The 11,268-nt window shown below is 34.8% G+C and overlaps 2 protein-coding genes across 2 annotated transcripts; both read left to right on the top strand.

The window, feature by feature from the left end:
- The first annotated feature begins 1,059 nt into the window (after positions 1–1,059).
- LOC141134684 (nodal homolog 2-A-like) lies at positions 1,060–3,322 on the top strand. The gene is made up of 3 exons (XM_073624128.1): positions 1,060–1,345; positions 1,870–2,591; positions 3,170–3,322. Exons 1-3 carry the CDS (start codon positions 1,060–1,062, stop codon positions 3,320–3,322), a joined length of 1,161 nt encoding a protein of 386 aa, XP_073480229.1.
- Positions 3,323–8,954: 5,632 nt separating this feature from the next.
- LOC141134683 (nodal homolog 2-A-like) lies at positions 8,955–11,217 on the top strand. The gene is made up of 3 exons (XM_073624127.1): positions 8,955–9,240; positions 9,765–10,486; positions 11,065–11,217. Exons 1-3 carry the CDS (start codon positions 8,955–8,957, stop codon positions 11,215–11,217), a joined length of 1,161 nt encoding a protein of 386 aa, XP_073480228.1.
- The last annotated feature ends 51 nt before the right edge of the window (positions 11,218–11,268 follow it).

Below are 11,268 nucleotides of genomic sequence, written 5' to 3'. Positions count from 1 at the left end.
ATTTTCATGATATTTAATTGCAGTTTAATATTTGTAGATCATGCAAAAAAAAAAAAAACATATACAGTATAGTTTATAGTTTAAATAGTTTATAGTTAAAATCTCAAAATGCTATCATGTGGTCAATTAGGAGAGCACATGTCAGTCAATATAAGCCAAATGATAAATTGGCAATATGTTTCAAACATCGAGTTGTTTATGGTATATGATAAATAAGTGATTATTGTTAGTATTGTATGTACTGTATATATCAAAAAACAAACATATAAATTAAAATAGAATAAGAAAATTCTTAGTAAACATTACCTGGTAGCATTAGGTCCCCAATTATATACTTATAATCAATAGCCATTATTTATTATTATATCTGAATGTAAAAAAAATATTTAAATGTGATATATGGGTAGTATGCTTTAAATAACCTAACATACTTCAGGATACTATGCTTAAAAGCAATGTCTTACATACTCAAAATTAAAATGCTACCAAACATACACTTGTCCCCGTCACTTAAAGAAAACAGAATATAATATAGTATAATACAATATAATACTTTTCTTCTGTTACTCAAAACAAAAAATAATATACAATAATTACAATCCATTACAATAATTTGCTGTTATTTCTATAATTGGAATTATATTGTTCACTAAAGGCAAAAATATTTCAGAAATATATTTTGTGTAAATGTAAACGTGTATAAATATATTACTGACAAAGTTTCAGTTTCTACATTAAAATAATATAATAGTTTCTGTTCACTTGATACTGTCAAAAGATTTTCATACCTCATTTAAATAATGCATATTTAGCTCATAGGATTTTGAGCATGTGTTACTAACATGAAAGGATGACTTTATAACTGACAGTTACCTTGATAGTCTTTGATGTTGAGGTCAATGACATCAAAGGTCACAGGTGTGAACATGGGACCTATTCATCCAACCATATAAAAAAAATGAAGGAATCATAAGGACTTCACTTCAGGCTTGCAGATCTTCTGATGAACATCTCCTAAACATTACAAGTCAAGAGAGGGTACAGGAAATCTGAGAAGAAATGACCTGGATGAATGTCATTCTCTACCTCACAACCATCTCCATGGTCCAGGGATTGCCAGCCTTTATGCAAGAAAACCAAAAAAGAATTCCTCTTCAACAATCTAACCATGGATTAAGAACTTCAAGCAGTCTTGATGGACAGGCATACTCTCCAAATAAGAAGTACTCACCATTTATGATGCAGCTCTATCAGAGCCTCATTATGGGGAATGACACAGGTCTGTCCAGCCTGGAGCATTCCATCCTTCAAGATTCAGATACTGTCCTAAGACTTACTGCCAAAGGTAAATACGGAACTCTATATTTTCCCATATAACAATGTAACATGCTGCTTTATTTATTACCTAAATGTAATGATAATTTTATTATTGATGGGCTAGATTATCTTCCACAGAGAAGGGCAAGAACACTTTTTGTGTCAGGCATTTTAATTAAGGGCAATTTATTTCTTATAGCTGATTCTCTAACAGTGATAAAACTAACTTAAAAGTATGTGCTTTTGTAGTTTTAGTCTTCCCTTTAACACTCCTGACATGCCTCATATATGACAGATTTGCCTTAGCAGTTTCACATACATCGCCTACTGCCTAAAGATTTATTTTAAATAGTAAACATCATTTTAAAGAATATTGCTTTATATAACAATATTTTTTTTTATATATGTATTATTTATTTATTTAATACTATTTATTTATTTATATATTTATTAATATATTTTAACCATAGATTCATATATTGTAAAAACGAAGTATGTCTTTTTATAATTAGATTGATTTTTATGTCATGTTTTTTGTTCTTTCTTCCCCAGGATGCACCAAGATGGACAATCATCGATCACTCTACTTTGACATGTCCTCTCTCTCAAGCAGTAATGAGATTCAATTGGCAGAGTTTAGGATTCAACTTTCTCCTACAGAGAAAACACAAGATATGATACTGCATATTTACCACAGCGAACAAGGTTCCAAGAGATTGCTTCTGCAGTCTTTTCACATTGATTCCTCTGTAACAATGGGTGACTCCTGGAAAGTGTTTACCCTCACTAAAATTTTGAATGCTTATCTCAACCTTCGTCAAACTTCATATTATGATGATATCATGGGGGGTGGAACCTCATCTCAGAAGGATCATGAGAACGGTTGCACAGACATATCTACTGACAGAGTTTTATTGATAGTGTTCACAAAGGACAACCCTTCTGCTAAAGTCAATGGATATCCCAACCTCATCCAAACAGTGGAGTCTTCTAAATATGTGATGTCACCAGAAGTCAAAAGTGAACAAGGTATCAAAAGGCACAGGAAGAACAGAAATACAAAAGACAGCATCATAATGAACCACTTTCCATCCAGAACCGTGGAGGATGGAAAACCCTTGTGTCAAAGGGTTGATATGATGGTGGACTTTGAGAAGTTCGGGTGGGGAAATCTGATTATCCACCCGAAGAATTTCAATGCCTACAGATGTGAAGGAGCCTGCCCCATTCCCCTAAGTGAGCCCTTCAAACCAACCAACCATGCTTACATTATGGTAAGTGTCATTTTTTTTTACTGATAATTGTCTTTGCCTTTTTCAAGTATTCTTTAATATTTGGTGCTATTCAGTATTTCGTAATAATGGGTGCCATTAGACAGACAGCATTGGAGGAATATTACATATTGCATGTAACTTTTATTATGGGTTTATAGGTCTTTATGGATCCTTAGAGGAGTGTCAACTAGCCTGACTCCTTAGGGCAGGCATGTCAAACTCAAAAATGTGGAGTCCAAATCTGGATAAACTCTATAAAGGGCAGCATTTTATGGAATTTCTCTTACAGTTATGTTTAGGCATCAGCATGGCAATTAAAAAGCCTTGTTTTTTTAATGTAATTCACCTTACAGTAAACCAATGCTATGTTCAATTGTAATCCTCATATTGGCTGAGGACCATAAGAAAGATGTAGATGAGATGCATGAAGCCCAACCAGTTTGACATGTCTAATTTAGAGGAATGTTAGATGTATCAATTGTATATTGCTGTGCTAAATATGTGGATTGTTTGATGTGTGCATCATCATTTTCTGGTAGATTTGTAAACTAACAAATATCTATTTTTTTGTTTTACAGAGTTTGCTGAAGCTATTCAATTCAGATAAAGTTGAATGTGCCTCCTGTGCCCCAGTGAAAATGAGACCTTTGTCTATGCTGATGAATGACAATGGAGATGTGGTAATGAAACACCACGAAGATATGATTGTAGAAGAATGTGGATGTCATTGAGGAACTGCTAAAACATATGTCACAAGTATTGAAAAGATGCAAAGTAAGCAGTGACTTTAAAGGAATAATGGCACTTTGCAGTGTCTGGTGAAAGGCCTGCTGAACTCTCTGCTTTAAGTTAAAAAGAGTTCAAAAGCTAAAAACTGGAACCAGAGGAAGAAAAGAAACTTCCATTGCTGGCCTACATTATTGCCATGAACTGGAGATAAAACCTGGTTTATAAAGGGCAAATACTTTTTTTAAATATTTATATTTTTTTATTGCCTAAAATGTATTTTGTAGTTTACAGTGCAGTCATTGTATGATTATTATCCATTAAAATATAATGAATAAAATACATCTGTTTCATTTTCTTTATTGTTTGATAGCACTAATTGAACAATGGGAATATGGAGCTGAAGCTTTCCAGTAGAGTCCCTAAAATGTTTTAGATAAGACTTGTGCAGAAAATGGTGGATTTTGACTTTAATACACAGACTTAAGTAGTCCTTGTATACAACTTAATGAAGTGCAGGCAAAAAAACATTTAGAATTAAACAAATATTTTAAATGCTTCGTTGCAGTGTTTTCTATTTCCAATGTTTTTTTGATTTGCATTGTTCTTGAACTTGCTGGAATGGCCTAGATCTTTTGGAGGAGAGAAAAGGGCTTTGAATCTGAATTGTACAAGCTTTACATTCAAAAGATTAGATGCTGTATGATGCAACTGAATTAGAAAATAATATTGCTAAATTGCTGAAGTTAATCTTAGAGCTATGTAGTGCATACATATGCAAGATAAAACATGAATAATATTGATAGTAAGAATTAATTATAAAGAGCTTCAAGTATTGAATTGGATAGCCTTAGTATAATATATATATTCATCATTTTGGACAGGGGTCAGCAACCTTTTTCCACTTAAGGGCCGGCATTCAATGTATGTGAATGCGTGGATGGTGGAGGGCCACATTCACCTGCTAATAAATGAAGATAATAATAATCCTAACATAGTAATAATACCAGTACAGGTTTACCTCACTTTAAGGTGCTTCACTAATAAAAAGCCAGTTGACTCTGAGGGATCATGTGGCTGGGGATTCAGATTTTACTGCCCCCTCCCCCATCCTGGTACCCAAGGGTGGCTGACACCAGCCCTGCCAGTCAGCATGGTCTGGAGATGGGGTTCCTGTCCCTAGGGAAAATGGGGTTCCTGCCCTTAGGGGAGATGGGATCCCCATTACTAGAGGAGATAGGTCCCCGTCCCCAGGGGTGATGGGGTCCTGTCCCCAAGTGAGAAGGGGTCCCTGTCCCCAGGGGTGATGGAGTCCCTGTCCCCAAGTGAGAGGGGTCCCTTTCCCCAGGGGAAAAGGGGTCCCTGTCTCCAGGGGAGATGGGGTCCCTGTCCCTAGGGAAATGGGGTCCCCAGGGGGAGGGGTTCTCTGTTACTAGGGGAGATGGGGGCCCCATTACCAGGGTAATGGGGTCACATCCCCAGGAGAGAAGGGGTCCCACACTGTGTAGGTAGAACTCTCCTACCTTACACACATGTGCAGCAGAGCAGAGCTCGGCATCACAGGTCTGGATTAGTGTGGGAACTGCTGAAGTTAACTTTTTACATTAACAGGCTAGTGATTGGTTGCTACGATCGCCTGGAAACCAATCACCTGCTGTTTAACGAAAAAAGTTAACTCCAGCGGTTCCTGCCCCATCCAGCCCTGTGATACCAGCCACTCGCTGCTGTCCAATGAAGAGGACAGTGGCAAAAATCTCCGTGGCCTGGGTGCCAGTGAATTACTCATGGCCCTGACGGGCTGGACATTAAATGGTGGTGGGCCGGGTGCGGCCCGTGGGTTGCTGACCCCTGCTTTAGGAGATACTTGGAAAGAAAAGTATTGTGCTTTGCCTAAAGTGCAGTGGTATTCATAGATTAAGTTTGATTTGTTAAAATGAGAATGTATGTTTTTATAATAACGTGGGTTTGTCATTTTCTAGCTCACATACTTTTAAAGAAAATATTTAATATAAACTGGTGTTAACGTTACCTAATATCTGTAATTCCTCAACATTATTGTTATTATACAGTATATAAATAGCACCAACAGTTCACGCAGCGATTTACAAAATAAGGACAGACAGTACATATACAATTTAAAGCGGACATTCAGTAATTTTTTCAACTTTCCATGTATTAAATCTTCTGCCCTTGTTGTTTTAATGTTGGATAGTAAAAAAAGATTCTGCCAATAAAATCCTTATACAGCCCACTTTCTGTTTCTTGTCTGGTAAAAAGCCTAGGCTTATGACATCATGAACAGCTCTCTCTCTAACTCTCGTGAGAGTTTGCCAGGAAGGGAGGGGGGATGAGTCATAGGAGGGCTAATGAGAGCTGTAGAGCTGGAGGTGTGCCTCTGTGTGTCTGTGTAAATCCAGGAAGTTAACAGGCAGCAGCTTTAGCTGCCCACAGTTAAAATGGTTGCAGCCAGACTCGGTGGAGGGAGATTTCTGCAGCATATTTGGCAAGTACAGAATCACAGTATATATGAAATAATATGCAAAGTGGTTGGAGGGAAGCTTCAGAATGGCAAAGATGTTTGTATTACAAATTATGTGAGCAGAGTGCAGTTCCTCTTGTATACAGAAGGAATCAGAGGGCCCTGAATAACAGAAGAAGTGCAAATTGTATTATTGACACTGGTAATATTTGATATTGGGATCATTAATATGAAAGGTGGGAGGTGTGAAGACTTGGATCCAGCAATAGGAAAAAAATAGGAGAACCCTTTAAACCTTTAAGATGGAACATGACATGTGAAAGTAATTGGCTATGGTGTTCATTGCAATAGGTCATAATCTTTTGGTATTTTCATATGTCCTAGACAGTTTTTTTTAAATTGTACATGCCATTGACAGATTTGGTATGAGGGGCATTACTCTTGTCTAGCTCCTACAGTTACATTTCACATAATACAAAATCAATAAAAAGTCAGGCAGAGTGGGAGCCCTTCATAAGGCCCACAGGAACTATGCATACCCGGGGACTTAACACAGAGATCTCACCAAAAGAGTTCCTGAAAGATCTAAGAAACTGTTAGATGGTTTAACACTTCAGCATCTTCCAAAAACCAAACGATCAATGAGGCCACCCTGTAATGTTGTAAGATAAATTTTTATTATTTAAAGTTAGTTTAGGTTGTACTACAAGGATACATTGGGCTTGATTTACCAAAGGCAAATAGGCTGTTCACTTTGCAAGGCAAGTGCACTGTGCAAATGAGCTTTCCCCAGAGCCTAATGATTAAATGTTTTTCATACAAGTTACTGTGATGCACGCCAACTGATAGGTTGGAATAGCCATTTTACAGATATTTGTAGGAACAGCTGTAAAAGAAATCAACATGATGTAAATAAAGTTATCAATTTAATGTTTGATGTGTTTCCATGCATGATTTGTAATCATATATGTACATGGGAGCAGCATTATTTGCTCATGGCATACGAAGACTCTGTTTCCTGCTTTGCAGTGCTACACTATGGTTGTGCTTTACTGCTCCTTCTCACAATGGATGTCTATGAGTCAGCTGACTGACTAAAGATAATTTGTTTTGTTGATAGCCTTTCTAAATATCTATTGAGCAGTTATGCTGAGTGACTGAAACAGCTAATTTTGACGTAATAATAAAATATAGCAAACATCTAAAAATGTAAAAGTCACTCCAAATTTTAATTTGTAAAAGTCACTCCAAATTTTAAAGTGAACAAAGTTAACACAAAATATGTCCTCACTGAAAGTACTGTATACTTTCACTTTAACCCTGAAGTTTCACTGTTGGGTAGATTAGTTCTTTAATGTCAAACAAATATGCCCTTTAATCTAACCATAAAAGAAAATGAACATACTGATTTCATTTCATGTGTACTATGTGTTAAAGTAAAGTGTTAAATGTTGATGTTTTGACATAATTGATTGTTGTGCATGCAATGACTGTCTACAACAACAGCAGATCAAAGCAACATTCAAAGATTAAGCATCTGCTATATCTATATGTAGGTTTGCCTTAATTATTTATAACATTAAATGTATAATCGTAAAAGTATACATAGTTTATAAAATGAATGATTACACTTTAAATGTCTTTTAAACACTTTTTATATTGATAGAAACTGTTGAATCAAATTCCATATTATAAAACAATTTTAGAATTGCATACATTTATATATATATTATTTTGCAATGTTATATAAAGCCCTATAATATTCCATAAAGCAGGTTTGCCAAAAGTATCAAACTAATATGTCAAATGATAAAGTAATTATATGGGTCATGTATTGATGCTTTGCATATACATAGGCTTTTCATATTGCATACTAGTCTACAAATAAACTATTAGAGCTAATAAATAGTTCATTGTAATTATTTATGATGTCTCAAATGGTTATTCTTCTTTACAAATTGAGTCTATATGATAGTATACTGGTTATTCTAACCATATGTGAATAATTTCTATCACTGAAGTTGTTATTAAGTTAATCATTAGAATTTGTGGCAGGGGATTTTTTTGTACCCTGCTATTTCAATTCATAAAGAAAATGTGGATTTTCATGATATTTAATTGCAGTTTAATATTTGTAGATCATGCAAAAAAAAAAAACATATACAGTATAGTTTATAGTTTAAATAGTTTATAGTTAAAATCTCAAAATGCTATCATGTGGTCAATTAGGAGAGCACATGTCAGTCAATATAAGCCAAATGATAAATTGGCAATATGTTTCAAACATCGAGTTGTTTATGGTATATGATAAATAAGTGATTATTGTTAGTATTGTATGTACTGTATATATCAAAAAACAAACATATAAATTAAAATAGAATAAGAAAATTCTTAGTAAACATTACCTGGTAGCATTAGGTCCCCAATTATATACTTATAATCAATAGCCATTATTTATTATTATATCTGAATGTAAAAAAAATATTTAAATGTGATATATGGGTAGTATGCTTTAAATAACCTAACATACTTCAGGATACTATGCTTAAAAGCAATGTCTTACATACTCAAAATTAAAATGCTACCAAACATACACTTGTCCCCGTCACTTAAAGAAAACAGAATATAATATAGTATAATACAATATAATACTTTTCTTCTGTTACTCAAAACAAAAAATAATATACAATAATTACAATCCATTACAATAATTTGCTGTTATTTCTATAATTGGAATTATATTGTTCACTAAAGGCAAAAATATTTCAGAAATATATTTTGTGTAAATGTAAACGTGTATAAATATATTACTGACAAAGTTTCAGTTTCTACATTAAAATAATATAATAGTTTCTGTTCACTTGATACTGTCAAAAGATTTTCATACCTCATTTAAATAATGCATATTTAGCTCATAGGCTTTTGAGCATGTGTTACTAACATGAAAGGATGACTTTATAACTGACAGTTACCTTGATAGTCTTTGATGTTGAGGTCAATGACATCAAAGGTCACAGGTGTGAACATGGGACCTATTCATCCAACCATATAAAAAAAATGAAGGAATCATAAGGACTTCACTTCAGGCTTGCAGATCTTCTGATGAACATCTCCTAAACATTACAAGTCAAGAGAGGGTACAGGAAATCTGAGAAGAAATGACCTGGATGAATGTCATTCTCTACCTCACAACCATCTCCATGGTCCAGGGATTGCCAGCCTTTATGCAAGAAAACCAAAAAAGAATTCCTCTTCAACAATCTAACCATGGATTAAGAACTTCAAGCAGTCTTGATGGACAGGCATACTCTCCAAATAAGAAGTACTCACCATTTATGATGCAGCTCTATCAGAGCCTCATTATGGGGAATGACACAGGTCTGTCCAGCCTGGAGCATTCCATCCTTCAAGATTCAGATACTGTCCTAAGACTTACTGCCAAAGGTAAATACGGAACTCTATATTTTCCCATATAACAATGTAACATGCTGCTTTATTTATTACCTAAATGTAATGATAATTTTATTATTGATGGGCTAGATTATCTTCCACAGAGAAGGGCAAGAACACTTTTTGTGTCAGGCATTTTAATTAAGGGCAATTTATTTCTTATAGCTGATTCTCTAACAGTGATAAAACTAACTTAAAAGTATGTGCTTTTGTAGTTTTAGTCTTCCCTTTAACACTCCTGACATGCCTCATATATGACAGATTTGCCTTAGCAGTTTCACATACATCGCCTACTGCCTAAAGATTTATTTTAAATAGTAAACATCATTTTAAAGAATATTGCTTTATATAACAATATTTTTTTTTATATATGTATTATTTATTTATTTAATACTATTTATTTATTTATATATTTATTAATATATTTTAACCATAGATTCATATATTGTAAAAACGAAGTATGTCTTTTTATAATTAGATTGATTTTTATGTCATGTTTTTTGTTCTTTCTTCCCCAGGATGCACCAAGATGGACAATCATCGATCACTCTACTTTGACATGTCCTCTCTCTCAAGCAGTAATGAGATTCAATTGGCAGAGTTTAGGATTCAACTTTCTCCTACAGAGAAAACACAAGATATGATACTGCATATTTACCACAGCGAACAAGGTTCCAAAGGATTGCTTCTGCAGTCTTTTCACATTGATTCCTCTGTAACAATGGGTGACTCCTGGAAAGTGTTTACCCTCACTAAAATTTTGAATGCTTATCTCAACCTTCGTCAAACTTCATATTATGATGATATCATGGGGGGTGGAACCTCATCTCAGAAGGATCATGAGAACGGTTGCACAGACATATCTACTGACAGAGTTTTATTGATAGTGTTCACAAAGGACAACCCTTCTGCTAAAGTCAATGGATATCCCAACCTCATCCAAACAGTGGAGTCTTCTAAATATGTGATGTCACCAGAAGTCAAAAGTGAACAAGGTATCAAAAGGCACAGGAAGAACAGAAATACAAAAGACAGCATCATAATGAACCACTTTCCATCCAGAACCGTGGAGGATGGAAAACCCTTGTGTCAAAGGGTTGATATGATGGTGGACTTTGAGAAGTTCGGGTGGGGAAATCTGATTATCCACCCAAAGAATTTCAATGCCTACAGATGTGAAGGAGCCTGCCCCATTCCCCTAAGTGAGCCCTTCAAACCAACCAACCATGCTTACATTATGGTAAGTGTCATTTTTTTTTACTGATAATTGTCTTTGCCTTTTTCAAGTATTCTTTAATATTTGGTGCTATTCAGTATTTCGTAATAATGGGTGCCATTAGACAGACAGCATTGGAGGAATATTACATATTGCATGTAACTTTTATTATGGGTTTATAGGTCTTTATGGATCCTTAGAGGAGTGTCAACTAGCCTGACTCCTTAGGGCAGGCATGTCAAACTCAAAAATGTGGAGTCCAAATCTGGATAAACTCTATAAAGGGCAGCATTTTATGGAATTTCTCTTACAGTTATGTTTAGGCATCAGCATGGCAATTAAAAAGCCTTGTTTTTTTAATGTAATTCACCTTACAGTAAACCAATGCTATGTTCAATTGTAATCCTCATATTGGCTGAGGGCCATAAGAAAGATGTAGATGAGATGCATGAAGCCCAACCAGTTTGACATGTCTAATTTAGAGGAATGTTAGATGTATCAATTGTATATTGCTGTGCTAAATATGTGGATTGTTTGATGTGTGCATCATCATTTTCTGGTAGATTTGTAAACTAACAAATATCTATTTTTTTGTTTTACAGAGTTTGCTGAAGCTATTCAATTCAGATAAAGTTGAATGTGCCTCCTGTGCCCCAGTGAAAATGAGACCTTTGTCTATGCTGATGAATGACAATGGAGATGTGGTAATGAAACACCACGAAGATATGATTGTAGAAGAATGTGGATGTCATTGAGGAACTGCTAAAACATATGTCACAAGTATTGAAAAGATGCAAAGTAAGCAG

This window comes from Aquarana catesbeiana, linkage group LG03 (genome assembly GCF_042186555.1).
Source record: "Aquarana catesbeiana isolate 2022-GZ linkage group LG03, ASM4218655v1, whole genome shotgun sequence".
NCBI classification, from domain to species: domain Eukaryota; kingdom Metazoa; phylum Chordata; class Amphibia; order Anura; family Ranidae; genus Aquarana; species Aquarana catesbeiana.
Note: the sequence above shows the minus strand (reverse complement) of the source record. Positions and strands in the feature narration are given on the sequence as shown.